General features: G+C 41.2%; 1 protein-coding gene across 5 annotated transcripts in view; it reads right to left on the reverse strand.

Annotated features, from left to right (window-relative positions):
• TRIM44 (tripartite motif containing 44) overlaps nucleotides 1-12,914 on the reverse strand; it is an 88,314-nt gene that overhangs the window by 41,383 nt on the left and 34,017 nt on the right. For 4 of the 5 annotated variants that reach the window (XR_004692647.2, XM_060274813.1, XM_035116243.2 and 1 more), the window contains exon 4: nucleotides 9,802-9,821. Coding sequence is in view for 4 of the 5 variants with exons in the window: in XM_060274813.1 (XP_060130796.1) it covers nucleotides 9,802-9,821 (20 nt within the window). In the remaining variant the exon portion in view is untranslated. Of the gene's footprint in view, nucleotides 1-4,062; nucleotides 6,641-9,801; nucleotides 9,822-12,914 lie in introns of those variants that run through there. The other variant, XM_035116252.2, reaches the window with a different exon arrangement.

The following is a 12,914-nucleotide window of genomic DNA, read 5'->3' on the forward strand; positions in this document are numbered from 1 at the left end:
ACAAATCTATATTTTCTCTGTCTGTAATTTGAGGGTGATAATGATGCCTGCCTCAGATGGCTGTGGCAAGGATTACTGAGATAACGCATAGGAAGTGACTTGAGCACCTGAAATGTGCTGTAGAAATAATAAGGATCACCAATCCCATTCTCAAATCACCTAAATATTGGACTGGTTACACAAGGGGATTTACAGAGCCCTTTTAGGGAGAGATAAAGCCACATTCATTGCTACAATAAAATTCTAAAGCATCCCAGTGCAGACATTCTAAAAATTGCGGCCAGCTGTCCAAGCAAATTTGTGATAATTAGCTTCTTCCCTTTTCATTCACAGAAGCTGCTACTATATCAACGAGGAGACACACAACTAGATGTAACCTATTGCCCCAACATGCCTATACCGAAGTGTGCCTTGCTTTGATTTAAAGAGAGAAGTTTGTCTCCCTCTCTCATTATACTAGACTCAGTGAATGGTGGGAGAGTCAAGACTCGAGACAGACAAAAGGACGCACCTTCTTCATACCACGCCTACTTAAAATCTATGGCATCCCGCTACCACAAAGTGTGGCAAATGGTCATCTTAGAGGGCTTTCAATCTGGATTAGACCAACTCATGATGGATAAGAGTTTCATTGGCTACTAGTCATGATGGCAGCACAGCGTTGAATATCAATTTTGGAGGAGGAGGAGGAGGAGGAGGAGGAGGAGGAGGAGGAGGAGGAGGAGGAGGAGGAGGAGGAGGAGGAGGAGGAGAATCCTACATTGCTCATGTCTTGCTCTTGCGTTTTCCATAGGCAACTGGCTGCTGTAGGGAAGTTGGAAAGAAAGAGTATGATGGATTAAATTGGCTCTTGGCCTGATCCAACAGGGTTCTTGTTATATTCTGTAATGCAGTTATGTTTGCCCCTCTGGTTTCCCCTTCTGCCATGTAGACAGGAACCACAATCTCATTAAAGCTATACAGTTCAGATTGCAACTGCAGCCGAAGCTAAAGCTGTTTCTACAGAGGGGCAGTGGAGATATTATAAGCATCTGCATAGCTGTGAAGTGTTCTTTCCCTCCATTCTTTGTAACAATCCTGATTTTCTTTTTGCCTGATTCTTTTTGCAAGTTTTCATTTACTGACAGAGTATGCCACGTGGAACTAAATGCAAACTCGATATAGGTTTTCTGCCTTTTTTCCCAGTGAGAAAAGAGTAATACTGTTTCTGTAAATCAGAAAACAGTATACTACTCAAACACGCTCATTCTTTCGTCATTTTCAGCTTCAGTCTTTCATTGTTTTAAATCTTTTAGAAGACCCTTGATTGGAAAGGAAAGCCAAGAGCAGCAGTACTCTAAACACAAACAATGAAGAAGAGGGCTTTCAGAATTAACATATAATATAAGTAAGCACAGAGGGAGTGATTAGAGGTTAGACTGGATTTACTCGGCAACATACTGAAATGTACAAAACCTTTTTTGGGATCACCAAGTTGTTAAATGATTAATAGCAAAGTTCTGCTTTCCCGTTGTTTGAGACCATTAGCACTTGAATTCTGAAATGTAATGTACCTATAGTGGCACAAAGAAGAAATAAAGCATTGCTAAGGAAGGATAGATCATTGGTCTGCAACTAATGTGTCAGGACCCAATATTGGGTTGCGGACTGAACTACAAGCATCCCTCACTTTTGTGCAATCGACACATACATGCAGGGCCGGGAAATAAATAAGTAGATTCAAAACAGGAAATGGCAGGAGAGCGTTGCGAGAGTCCTCGCGGGTCATGAGAAGACTCTCCCCAGAGCCTTCAGTGAGGGCGGAGAAAGCCCCAAAGAGACGGGAGGCACCTAGTTATGCTGCAAAGGAACACTAATGATTACTAAGAACACAGTACTGGATATGCATTTGACCTGAAACAGTGACTATCATGAAGAAACATTACCACAATCTTTACTGGCATATAGTAGTTAAACTAATTATTATTATTATTTTTAAGAAGAGCAGTCACTTTTTACATAGGCAGAAAATACGCTTTCTGGATACTGTGGGTTTCTCCATGTCCTTTTTTTTGGGGGGGGGGGATTGGCATGGATTTGTATAAAGGCCTACATGACATCTGCTTCATGAGGAAAGGAAATTTTATATCTTGGCAAATTTCTATGAATGCTTAGTTTATGCTCTTCTCAGAGGGAGGAATAAAAGGAAACAGCAAACAGAGGGGATTTCGGAAAATATCTAGGAACAGGAAGGGAAAGGCAGAAAAGGGCTGCCTAAAGTAATTAACTTTCTTGTTTAAAAATTTCCCTGTGGAAAAAAGGCCTTTAGAAAGGAGTGACTAAGCACTGGTTAAACCTCAGTTTTCATGCACATCAAATGGCTCTCACCTTAGCCAGTTCTAATCAAATAGAGATAGAGGCAGGACAGATGGAGAGACAATGGACAATTACTCCCTTGTGGGAGAGCCAGGCTATTAACTCAGAGCCAATCTGTGTAAGGTGAGTAGATTGGTCCCATTTGTAATTTCAGGTTCTGCTGGGATCCTGTTAACAATGTATTACTGTCACAGTGAGAAATTTAGTGAGACTAGGACTCCCCCTAAGGCTGCAGTGTTTAATGGGTGCCTGAAGTCTCTCTTGCGGAAGTGCTTTTAGTCATACCACTCCTCATTGCACTGAAGGGTAGGGAACAAAACAGTAGGACAACTAGCCATGGTAAAAAATAGCCTCTCATCAATACAGTAAACAATATGCAATGCTGCTAAAACAAGTGCCATACTGACATGCAGGATTTGTCCCTGTTCATCCTACCCCAGTGCTTCTCAAACCTTCAATATTCAGCAACCACTTACTGCAGCTGAAAACTAAAACCATCTACAGATGCGAAGGAGTGTTAAAAATTGGAAAGAGAACCATATTCTCCTCTCTCGCTGCCATTTCCTCCAGCCCTTCATATTTCTAATCCCACCAGTCACAAAATGGTGGCCAATGCAGGCAGAGTTTAGCATAAATGGCTGGCAGTTTTAGATATTATTTTCTACTGATACCTAATTCATTTTTTTTAAGTCTAAATTCTTTGCCACACTGCTTTCCTTGTGGCAAGGTGCAACATAGCTCAGCTATCCTCATGCTAAGTATAGACATTTGCTCTTGAGATATTATTAGAGTTGCCAGACTCAATAGAGGACAGGACTTCTGTGCCTTTAATTGCCCTGCTCTCTTTTGAGTCTGGAAACCTTAAAGAGAAACCAGCAGACCCTTTGTTTAATTTCCAAGCAAAGGGTCTGCTGGTTTCTCTTTAAGGTTTCCAGACTCAAAAGAGAGCAGGGCAATTAAAGGCACAGAAGTCCTGTCCTCTATTGAGTCTGGCAACCCTTGATAGTATGACTCAGGCTCCCCCTTTTAGCCAGAATTTGCTGGTCCAAAGGCTCCAAGTGAAGAAGGTCTTTTTCTTTCATATTTTTCCATTCCCACCACCAAATGCCCCTCGCAATATTTTTACTTATCTCCTACTAGTCACATTTTATGTTCATCCCCTGCCTCGCAAAAACCCATCCTTTCTCCCTGGAGCATCAGTACATGAAAAGTTCCTGGCACGGCTAGGGGGCAGGGTAGAAAGGTGAGGCAGCAGCAGGTGAGATGGCAGCAATGGCACAGGCAAAATGTGGGTCATTTATTTTTGTGCACAACACAATGGCTAAATTCACCCGATCACATCCTAGCTAACAAGCCAGGTTCCACACAATCACATTCAGCCCCTTTGCTACTGCTTCACTACTCCCTCTGTACAAGCAGCAAAACAACCCACAAAGCTGGAGTTCATCCAAACTTCTTGTTATGTGTGAAACGTGAATTACAGTTAATGGTTCCCAAATGAGACAGGCTTTTAATCTGGCTTGTTCTTTCACTCCACAAAGGGCAACAATGAGACCAAACTGGCAGGGCCCCCACAGGAACCAAACGGCAAGTCCTAAAACACAACAATTTTTCCAAAGCGGAATTCTTTGGAAATTTAACAGGACTTCTTCACTGAGAACAACAGACACGATTCTCTGAAAGACAACCTTGATCAATATCCACCATTACTAATTGCCCCCTGCAGCATAAAGTTGCAAGAGAGCATTGAACACATTTGCAGCACACAATCTGTAGGGCAACAGCAAAGCCTAGCAGTGCCCAATGCTGATTCACAAAAAAAGAAATTTTCAGCTGTCCCATAAAGGTCTTTTGGCAGCTAAATCGACGTGGAACAGGCTCGTGGAGAGCAAAAAGTGTGAAAATCAATGCCCCAGAACCATATGTGATGCATTTGAGTTCATTGGCAGGCATTCCTGAGCAGACAGGATTCCTTGGGTGTAGGAAATCTGAAGGTCGCTGCCTTAGTAAAGAGTCAGGGTTTGCATGATTTTGACATAGGACATAAATATGACAAATATAATAAGAATAGATAAGCAAGATGCAGCAGAGAAGTCACCGCTGCAGTCTATAGAGTAAGTCAGCATATGGAAGACAGCTACAGAAAGGAAAGGGCAAAATGGAAAAAGCAGAAGGACTTGGCATTAGACAGGATTTAAGAAAAAAAACTACGCCATTAAGAATGGATACACAAGCATCCTTTGCATCAAGAGAGAAGATAACAAATTAGGATGGGTGGAAAGTTTAGGAGCTTGGTCCCCCCCCCCCCCGAGGGGGGCAATGTTCAGATAAAGCACGATGAAGAATTTCAATATGAAATAAAGGAACTGAGGAAAAGTCTGATCCTTTGGAACAGAAATGACATCAGAAAGAAAATATGGCATGCATAAGGAAGTTATTTTTCCAATACAAATGCAAGCGTGAAAATATAATCCAGGCTACTCTTATTAGGGAGAGCTCTCAAAAAGCTGCCATCAATGAAAATAGACTTGCTGCGGAGACTTCCCAGAGCAACAGCAGTGGATACAAGACGGTTTTTGTTTAAAAACATTCTATACTTCGATTCAAAATGTCCCGGTCAGATTACAATAACTAACAAGAAGACTGCAAACAGCAGGCCCATAATAAGCAACCACACTGGGGTGGGGATATTGGGAAGACAGAGGGTGAAAGCCTCGGAAATTGAAGACATTATCCTAGGTGCCAGGCAAGTCTCCATGAGGCGATAATCCCACAAGGGAGGCAGCACAACTACCTCATTCTGGGTATCCAGCCTGTGAAGAAACTATTGGATACCAAACCAAGAAACACCAGGACTGGTTTGATGAGAATGACAGTGAGTTTGAAAGCATTTATTGACAAGAAAAAGAAAGTCTTGGGCAAAGAGATAGACCTGGTGGATTAAAAAAAAGCTCAAGAGATCCAGCACTTACCCGACACTCGTGATGCACAGAGTTTCTTTAAAGCCACAAAAACAATCTATCGGCCAATACAGTACCAGTAAATTATGGCATATGCCCCCTGTGCTCAATAGAGGGTACCACACTTCTAAAAGATAAAAAAGCTATTGCATTGCACTGAAAAGAACATTACCAGCATCTTCTTAACCACAACTCCCCTGTAGCTGCTGAGTTCCTCTCACAATTTCTGCAACAACAAACTAGAGATGAGCTTGTAGTATCTCCAAATCTGGGAGAGTTGTGATTTACCAAATGGAAAACAACAAAACCAGTGGACCTGATGGGATACCCGCCAAAGTCTTCAAAGTCGGCAGAACTGAACTTGCACAAAAACTTCACAAGCTCAATGAAAAAATCTGGGAGAGGAGATCCCAGCAGACTTTGGGGATGCCAAAATTATCAATCTCTTTTTTTAAAAAAAGGTGATAGAACGGATTGCAGAAACTATCGAGGCATCTCTTTATTAGCTGCCGCCGGCAAAATCCTTGCAAGGATCTTAGCAAACCGTCTCCTAACTATATCCGAGGCTACCCTTCCTGAATCCCAAAATGGTTTTTGACCTTCTAAGGGGACAGTGGATATGATTTTCACTGATTGACAGCTTCAAGAAAAATGCACATAGTGGAGAACTCCATTCATTTCACACCAAACCCACTCCTTGCAGATTAGGGAAAATATCATACACAAAGGCTATGGCCAGTTCTGCAGCCAACTCTGGCCCACTCCATACTGCAATAACCAGAAAATTACAAGATGCAATGCCACCTTTCCCCTTACTTTCAAGAGAAGCTGTCTTACTATTGATATTTCTTTCGGATGTACCACTTCAAAGCACCATGAACTACTCAACGTAGATACATTAAAATTGCAAGGTCTGCAGTGAGATGGAAGAGCAACATAAAACAAGCTACTTAGACACCAATAAATTCAGTTGAACAACTCAGCCTGGAAAATTCCATACCAATTACCTTGAGTACTCTTAATATCAGTGTTAAAACAGCGTCAACATGTCTGCAGCCAACAGAAATGCACAAAAATTTGTGTTCTATTTCTGCATGTCATCATCCTGTTGACTTAATCCATTTCCCTTTTCTCTCTTTGTGAATGGACACTTCCAAACTCCCACAAAGTCAAAATTGTTCCCCGAGAACAATGCAGAACAGCCTATGCTTATTGGAAATGATGGGCATGCGCAGTACTTACCTGAGCATTCATTCGGCTGGCGATCTAGAATGTGCATTAGGAATGCCAAGCTTGCCTTGTCTTATTAGAGCACGTTTCCCCTCCTACCGAGGAAAGTACATGGCTATGAAAAATAAGGCCCACAGGGAAGAGAGGAAGAAGCAATCTATTCAGCCTGTCAGCCTGCACCAAACTCAATCTTAAAATAGTGGAAGTCACATTGATGGACTTCATAAGGATTGCAGCGGGCATTGTCCAAATGAATTCCCCTTTCCCTGCTGTGGTACTGCAGACAGGTGTGTGTGTGTGTGTGTGTGTGTGTGTGTGTGTTTCAAAATGCAACAGAAAATAAATGTGATGAAGCCCTATATATATTGGATTAACCTTCCCACAAATAGGGATTGGAGGGATTCACAGAGGAGAGAAAAAACAGTCAAATGATTGTGTATCTATAAACGCATAAACCAGATAAAGAGCAAAGAACTGGTCACAGCAAGAGGTAAAAAATTCATAAACCAGCACCAAGTGCTGTTTTTAAATCACAGTGGCTCAGAACAGCAATACCCAAAGAACATCTTCTCCCCTACAAACCTACCCAGTCTTTTAAGAGCATCATCTGAGGCCCTCTAAGTGCTCGCTCTGGAGGGGGGCAACAAGAGGGAGGGCCTTCTATGGAATGCTCTTCCCAAAACAGCCCATCTGACTGGCACCAACATTGCCATCATTCTAGCACCAGGCAAAAACTTTTCTTTACTCGAGTGTTGAGATTTTATTGTTGTATTGCAGAGAGCGGTTGTTGTTATTCTACAGTATCTTAGTGGTCAGTTTAATTTTACAGGTTGATTTTGTGGTGATCATGTCATCTATATTTGGAAGAGGGGGTCTGTTTGACTGTATGTTCTGGAACAGATTTTGTAGGTGTGCTTTAATCTCTGAATTTTACATGTGATTTTGTAATGATGTTATCTTTATATTGTACATAACTTGGAGGTGATTTTTATAACTTGGAGGTGATATTTATAAGGCCACTACAAATCTAAATAATAAACTGGTGTGTTTTTTTTCAAAAGAAAGAATTGGGTACAATAACTTTTGGGTACAATAACATTTGAAATTAGCTTGAATTCAGTTTCCATACTTGGCAATAAACATTGTCACAAGATTATATATAGACCAATATTGCAACTCATATGCCTTTAGACCAGGCACCCCCAAACTGTGGCCCTCCAGATGTTTTGGCCTACAACTCCCATGATCCCTAGCTAACAGGACCAGTGGTCGGGGAAGATGGGAATTGTAGTCCAAAACATCTGGAGGGCCAAAGTTTGGGGATGCCTGCTTTAGACCATAACAGCAGCTCGTTAATTGTCCAGAGTGGGCACAATTGATGCTTTTGAATTTTGGTGCTGGAGGAGACTCTTGAGAGTCCCATGGACTGCAAGAAGATCAAACCTATCCATTCTGAAGGAAATCAGCCCCGAGTGCTCACTGGAAGGACATATCCTGAAGCTGAGGCTCCAATACTTTGGCCACCTCATGAGAAGAGAAGACTCCCTGGAAAAGACCCTGATGTTGGGAAAGATGGAGGGCACTAGGAGAAGGGGACGACAGAGGACAATATGGCTGGAAAGTGTTCTTGAAGCTACAAACATGAGTTTGACCAAACTGCGGGAGGCAGTGGAAGACAGGAGTGCCTGGGGTGCTCTGGTCCATAGGGTCACGAAGAGTCGGACACGACTAAACAACTAAACAACAACAAGTCATTGTGAATTAATCCCTTATTAGGTAGCATTTTGTTAGCTAAATATGCAATGTAAAGAATTCAAACTAGTATCAGTGGTTGGAAGAGAAATATTTCGTTTCATGCCATACTAGCAGCTCTCAGTGTTGCTTGTTTGAAAAAATTTACAAACTGGTTGGATTTTTTGTTTTGCTTTCACTATTTAATATACATGCTTCCTCGCAATTGGGCAAACGTTTTTAGATCCCTTTGTGTAAAGCTGACGGGAAGAGTGTTAAAAATGTGCCTCACCCCCTTCCAAACAAAAGACTGCAAAGAACCTAAAGTCAGATCTGGAGCTGTAAAAAAGGAATGCAATCCCAAACGCACACATGGGATTACCAGAAAATACCAACAGGGAAGGAAAGCTTATTGCTTCTCTTCCTGACTATAGTTCAAAGCATCAGCCACCACACAACACAGCTGACTGCCTATCTTTGTCCCCAGTGTTTCATGCCTTGACTTTCAGGAACCACGCAGAGATTCCCCTAACCACTGGAGATAACAGGTGTACCTTGGAGGAACCATGGTAGCAATTACCAAAATGAATTATGCATTCAGACTGAAATGACTGAAATGAACAACAAAACCCTTGCTTACAGGTCTAGTTTTCACATAAGTGATTCAACGTTACTAGCTATAGCCTTGGCTGAAAACCCAAACTTCTACAACTCCCTCCCATAAAACAAACACTGTTCCAGTGTATTTTTTAAAATGTTTAAGTCTTATCTCATTCCCAATGGAATTTTGCATGCTTATTAGGAGGAAGGAGGGAAGAAAGGAGCAAGTAAGAGAAGGTTCTTTTTATCATATGTGGTGGTCTTGTAGTAGGTTAAAGGTTAAAGCTTACTGGGAAATGATAGATAATAAAATGAAAAGGGTGTTTAAAATAACATTTGCTTTTCTTTGGGGAATTATAGAGACAGAACTACCTAAAATGTATAGAAACCTATTCATGTATGCTACTACTACAGCGACAAGAATGTTACTCGCCCCAAAATGGAAAGAAGCAGAAGTCCCAGCAAAAGATGAATGGATAGAAAAAGTTATGGAATATGCAGAAATGGCAAAACTTACCGAAAGAATAAGAAATCAAGATAACAAACTTTTTATAAGAGAATGGGAATGGTTTATTGTATATTTACAGATAAACTGTAAACAGATAAGATCATTGGCAGGATTATTGTAACAACCTGCAGTTTTATAAGAGTACATATTTAAAGTAGATGAATAAATGAGCAAATTAAGTTAATTTGGATATGCAAAGGATATTAAAAATAAATTTAAGGAACTGCAGAAAGAGGGGGAAGTCAACTTTTGAAATGTTAACATGATTGTAAAATTAGTGAAATGTATAAAACTAGTGATATGTATAAACTTGGAAAGTATAAATAAAATTTGAAAAACAGAAATAAGGAAGGAAGGAAGGAAGGAAGGAAGGAAGGAAGGAAGGAAGGAAGGAAGGAAGGAAGGAAGTGCACTCACCTGTTTTCTTCATCTGTGCTCTGCAGGAAAACAAACAAACAAACAAACAAAATTAAAACAATGTTGAGAGCAGCCCTGCAAACACTGATTTTCACGTTTAGACTAGTGTGAGTAAGTCATGTATGACAGTCAGATGCAAGGCTTGGTGTCCAATGATAAAAGGGAAGTTCCACTCAGCTAACGGAGGTCATTATCATTACATGCAACCAGGAGGGCACACAGAAAAGCTCATTTATTACACTGGGCCTGCGGCAGTAACAACAGCGATCATCTCGCCATTCATCCATTAAGCATGCCTGAGTCCTTCACTCTGGATTCTCAGGTCATCCTGGCCAGCTGAGAACAATTTTGGATGCTGATTGCCGAAGACACCACCTCATCCTGCTACGAATGAGAGTTGATAACACTTATGCAGTGCTTGGGGTGGCAGATGGCACATGATTGCACAAGGCCCTAACGGTACCTAGCATTTCACATTATGTTCCCCCCTCCCATATGCCCTGGTGCTTAAATGATAAATACCTACAATCCCATAGAAATCAGGCTGACTCCTTCTTGCCTTCACATAGGCATGTGAACTAAAGGCAACGTATATGCTGAGGCAAAGAAAGAAGCTGGCTTGATGCTCATTAAAGCGTGCCACATTAAGGACACTTTATATCACATTCTGAGAGAGGAAAGGGCATTGCAATAATCAGTTCTATGTAAATACCACTGTGGAGTTACACAAGCAACATTTTCTCTTCTGCTGAGAAAAGGGCAACATTAAACAAGCTTTGATATCTGCTCACTTTGAGGGTCTGATAAGGAGGAGATGCAAAATATAAACTTCCAGTTAATAGAGAAATTTAATAGGCATTTGTTTAAAGAGACAAGCGAGCATATCCACGACATTAAAGAAATGCATATAACTCATCCATGGTTTCTTAAATTATTTGGCAAGCAACTGGTGCTTTTAAAGGCAGGCTTGGGCAAACATTACATCAGCAGCCTAGTAGCAGATGGAGAACAGAGAGCCAAGCTTTGCATGCTGAATGTCCCAAGTTCAATTCCAAACAGCTCCAGTTAAAAACACTCTTAGACCGAGACCTTGAAGAGCAACCGCCACTCAACGTAGCCAGCGATGGCTTAGACACTCTAATGAGATGATTCTGAACATGGAAACTTCATGTGTTCATAAGATATGGTGTGTAGCACATAAGCCAGCATCTTTCCATATCCCACCCCTACAACATGAGATTGGCAAAGACAAGGTCTTCAGAACAGGGGTGGGGAACCTTTGGTCCTCCAGATGTTTCTGACCTACAACTCCCCTCATTCCTGGCTATGCTGGCTGGGGCTGATGGGAGTTGGAATTCAGCAATGTCGAGGAGGACACAGATTCCCCACTTCTGCCTCAGAATGTAGTGGTGGAACAGTCCTATTTCTCTTTCTGCTCCCTTCCTTTCATGAAAGATAATTACTCGGAACAAAAATGGGGCTATTATGTTATTTCAGTTTTCATGTGTTAACCTAAGAGATCCAGATTAATGAAGAATTTACTGTTTTTAGATATACTGCATGTTTAAAACTACATTTACGTATTCATCAATCATCTTCCAGATCTAGTCCTTTCTTGAATTATAGTTCTGTTTAAACTAATGTTTATTCCAGCACCGAGCCTACAGCAGAAGTGTTCTATTTCTAGGCTCACTGTTTCTTTGTATTTTCTATTGTTTAAAGGGCAGGGAGGAGAAAAAGTTGTATAATAACTATTTAGACAAAGAGAATTTTTGCCCCACACAAGGCATAATTAGCTTATGAGCACCTCTAGGGACATGGGTGACGCTGTGGTCTAAACCACAGAGCCTAGGGCTTGCCGATCAGAAGGTTGGCGGTTCGAATCCCCGCGACAGGGTGAGCTCCCGTTGCTCAGTCCCTGCTCCTGCCAACCTAGCAGTTCAAAAGCACATCAAAGTGCAAGTAGATAAATAGGTACCCCTCTGGCAGGAAGGTAAACGGCGTTTCTGTGCGCTGCTCTGGTTTGCCAGAAGTGGCTTAGTCATGCTGGCCACATGACCCGGAAGCTGTACACTGGCTCCCTCGGCCAATAAAGCGAGATGAGTGCCGGAACCCCAGAGTCGTCAGTGACTGGACCTAATGGTCAGGGGTCCCTTTACTTTTACAGTACCTTAAAATTGTTTATCTTCTAACAAAAATATGTAGCTTCTCCCTAAGATCATCCTCTGCACCTGAGGATTGGAAAGTAGTCAGTGTAACACCAATTTTGGAAGAAAAAAAATGGCTCCTCAAAATTCCAGGCAGTTACCATCTGTCCTGATTAAACTGGTGGAAAGCATTGTTAAAGATAAAATAACCAAGCACATTGAAGAACAAACCTTGCTGAAGCAGAATCAATGTGGCTTCTGAAAGGATAAGTCCTGTTTCTCTAAACTTGAGAGTGAAAAAAGCATACAGACAGGGTGACCGAGTTGACATAATGTCATTTCAGCTTTCAAAAAACTTTACCTCTAGCTCACTGTATACGGTTTGTAAGAAACAGAGACAAGATGAAGAAGGTTGATGTGGAAAAATCACTGACTAACAGGGCTTGGCATTTAATTTTTAAAGACATGTGGGTGAACAAACCCTGTTCCTCACAAGACTAAAGGAAGAAAAAATCCCTTTACTCAATGACTGCTACAGAGAGCTTTTCTTCTCGAGGGGGGAGAGCTGCAGAACAGAAAGTGAACAAAAGATACCAAGGTGCTAACAGTAAAAATATTTCTGTGATCTACAGAGATCAACAACCTTTCCACCCAACTATCAAAGTACCTATGGTTCCTTTTCCAAGACAGGTGAATCAAAAGGTGTGGAATGAGCTCAACCTGTGCTTATAACATATTTTTAAAATAAAAATCAGTGCAAGTTCTTTCTTAACTTAGTTTCTTAAAATCAGTGATACAACATCTAGGAAGTAACTAAAGTTTCACCAAGGTTACATTTGTATTTTTACTCAAGAAGTTGGAATAAAGTTGGAATAAAATCTTAACTGTAAGCATGTGCCATGAATGTGCAGGCCACAAATCAAGATAGAATAAAAAAAGTACAAGATTCAAGAACTTATTTCTTAT

Source organism: Zootoca vivipara, chromosome 1, assembly GCF_963506605.1.
Source record: "Zootoca vivipara chromosome 1, rZooViv1.1, whole genome shotgun sequence".
Classification (NCBI taxonomy): Eukaryota; Metazoa; Chordata; class Lepidosauria; order Squamata; family Lacertidae; genus Zootoca; species Zootoca vivipara.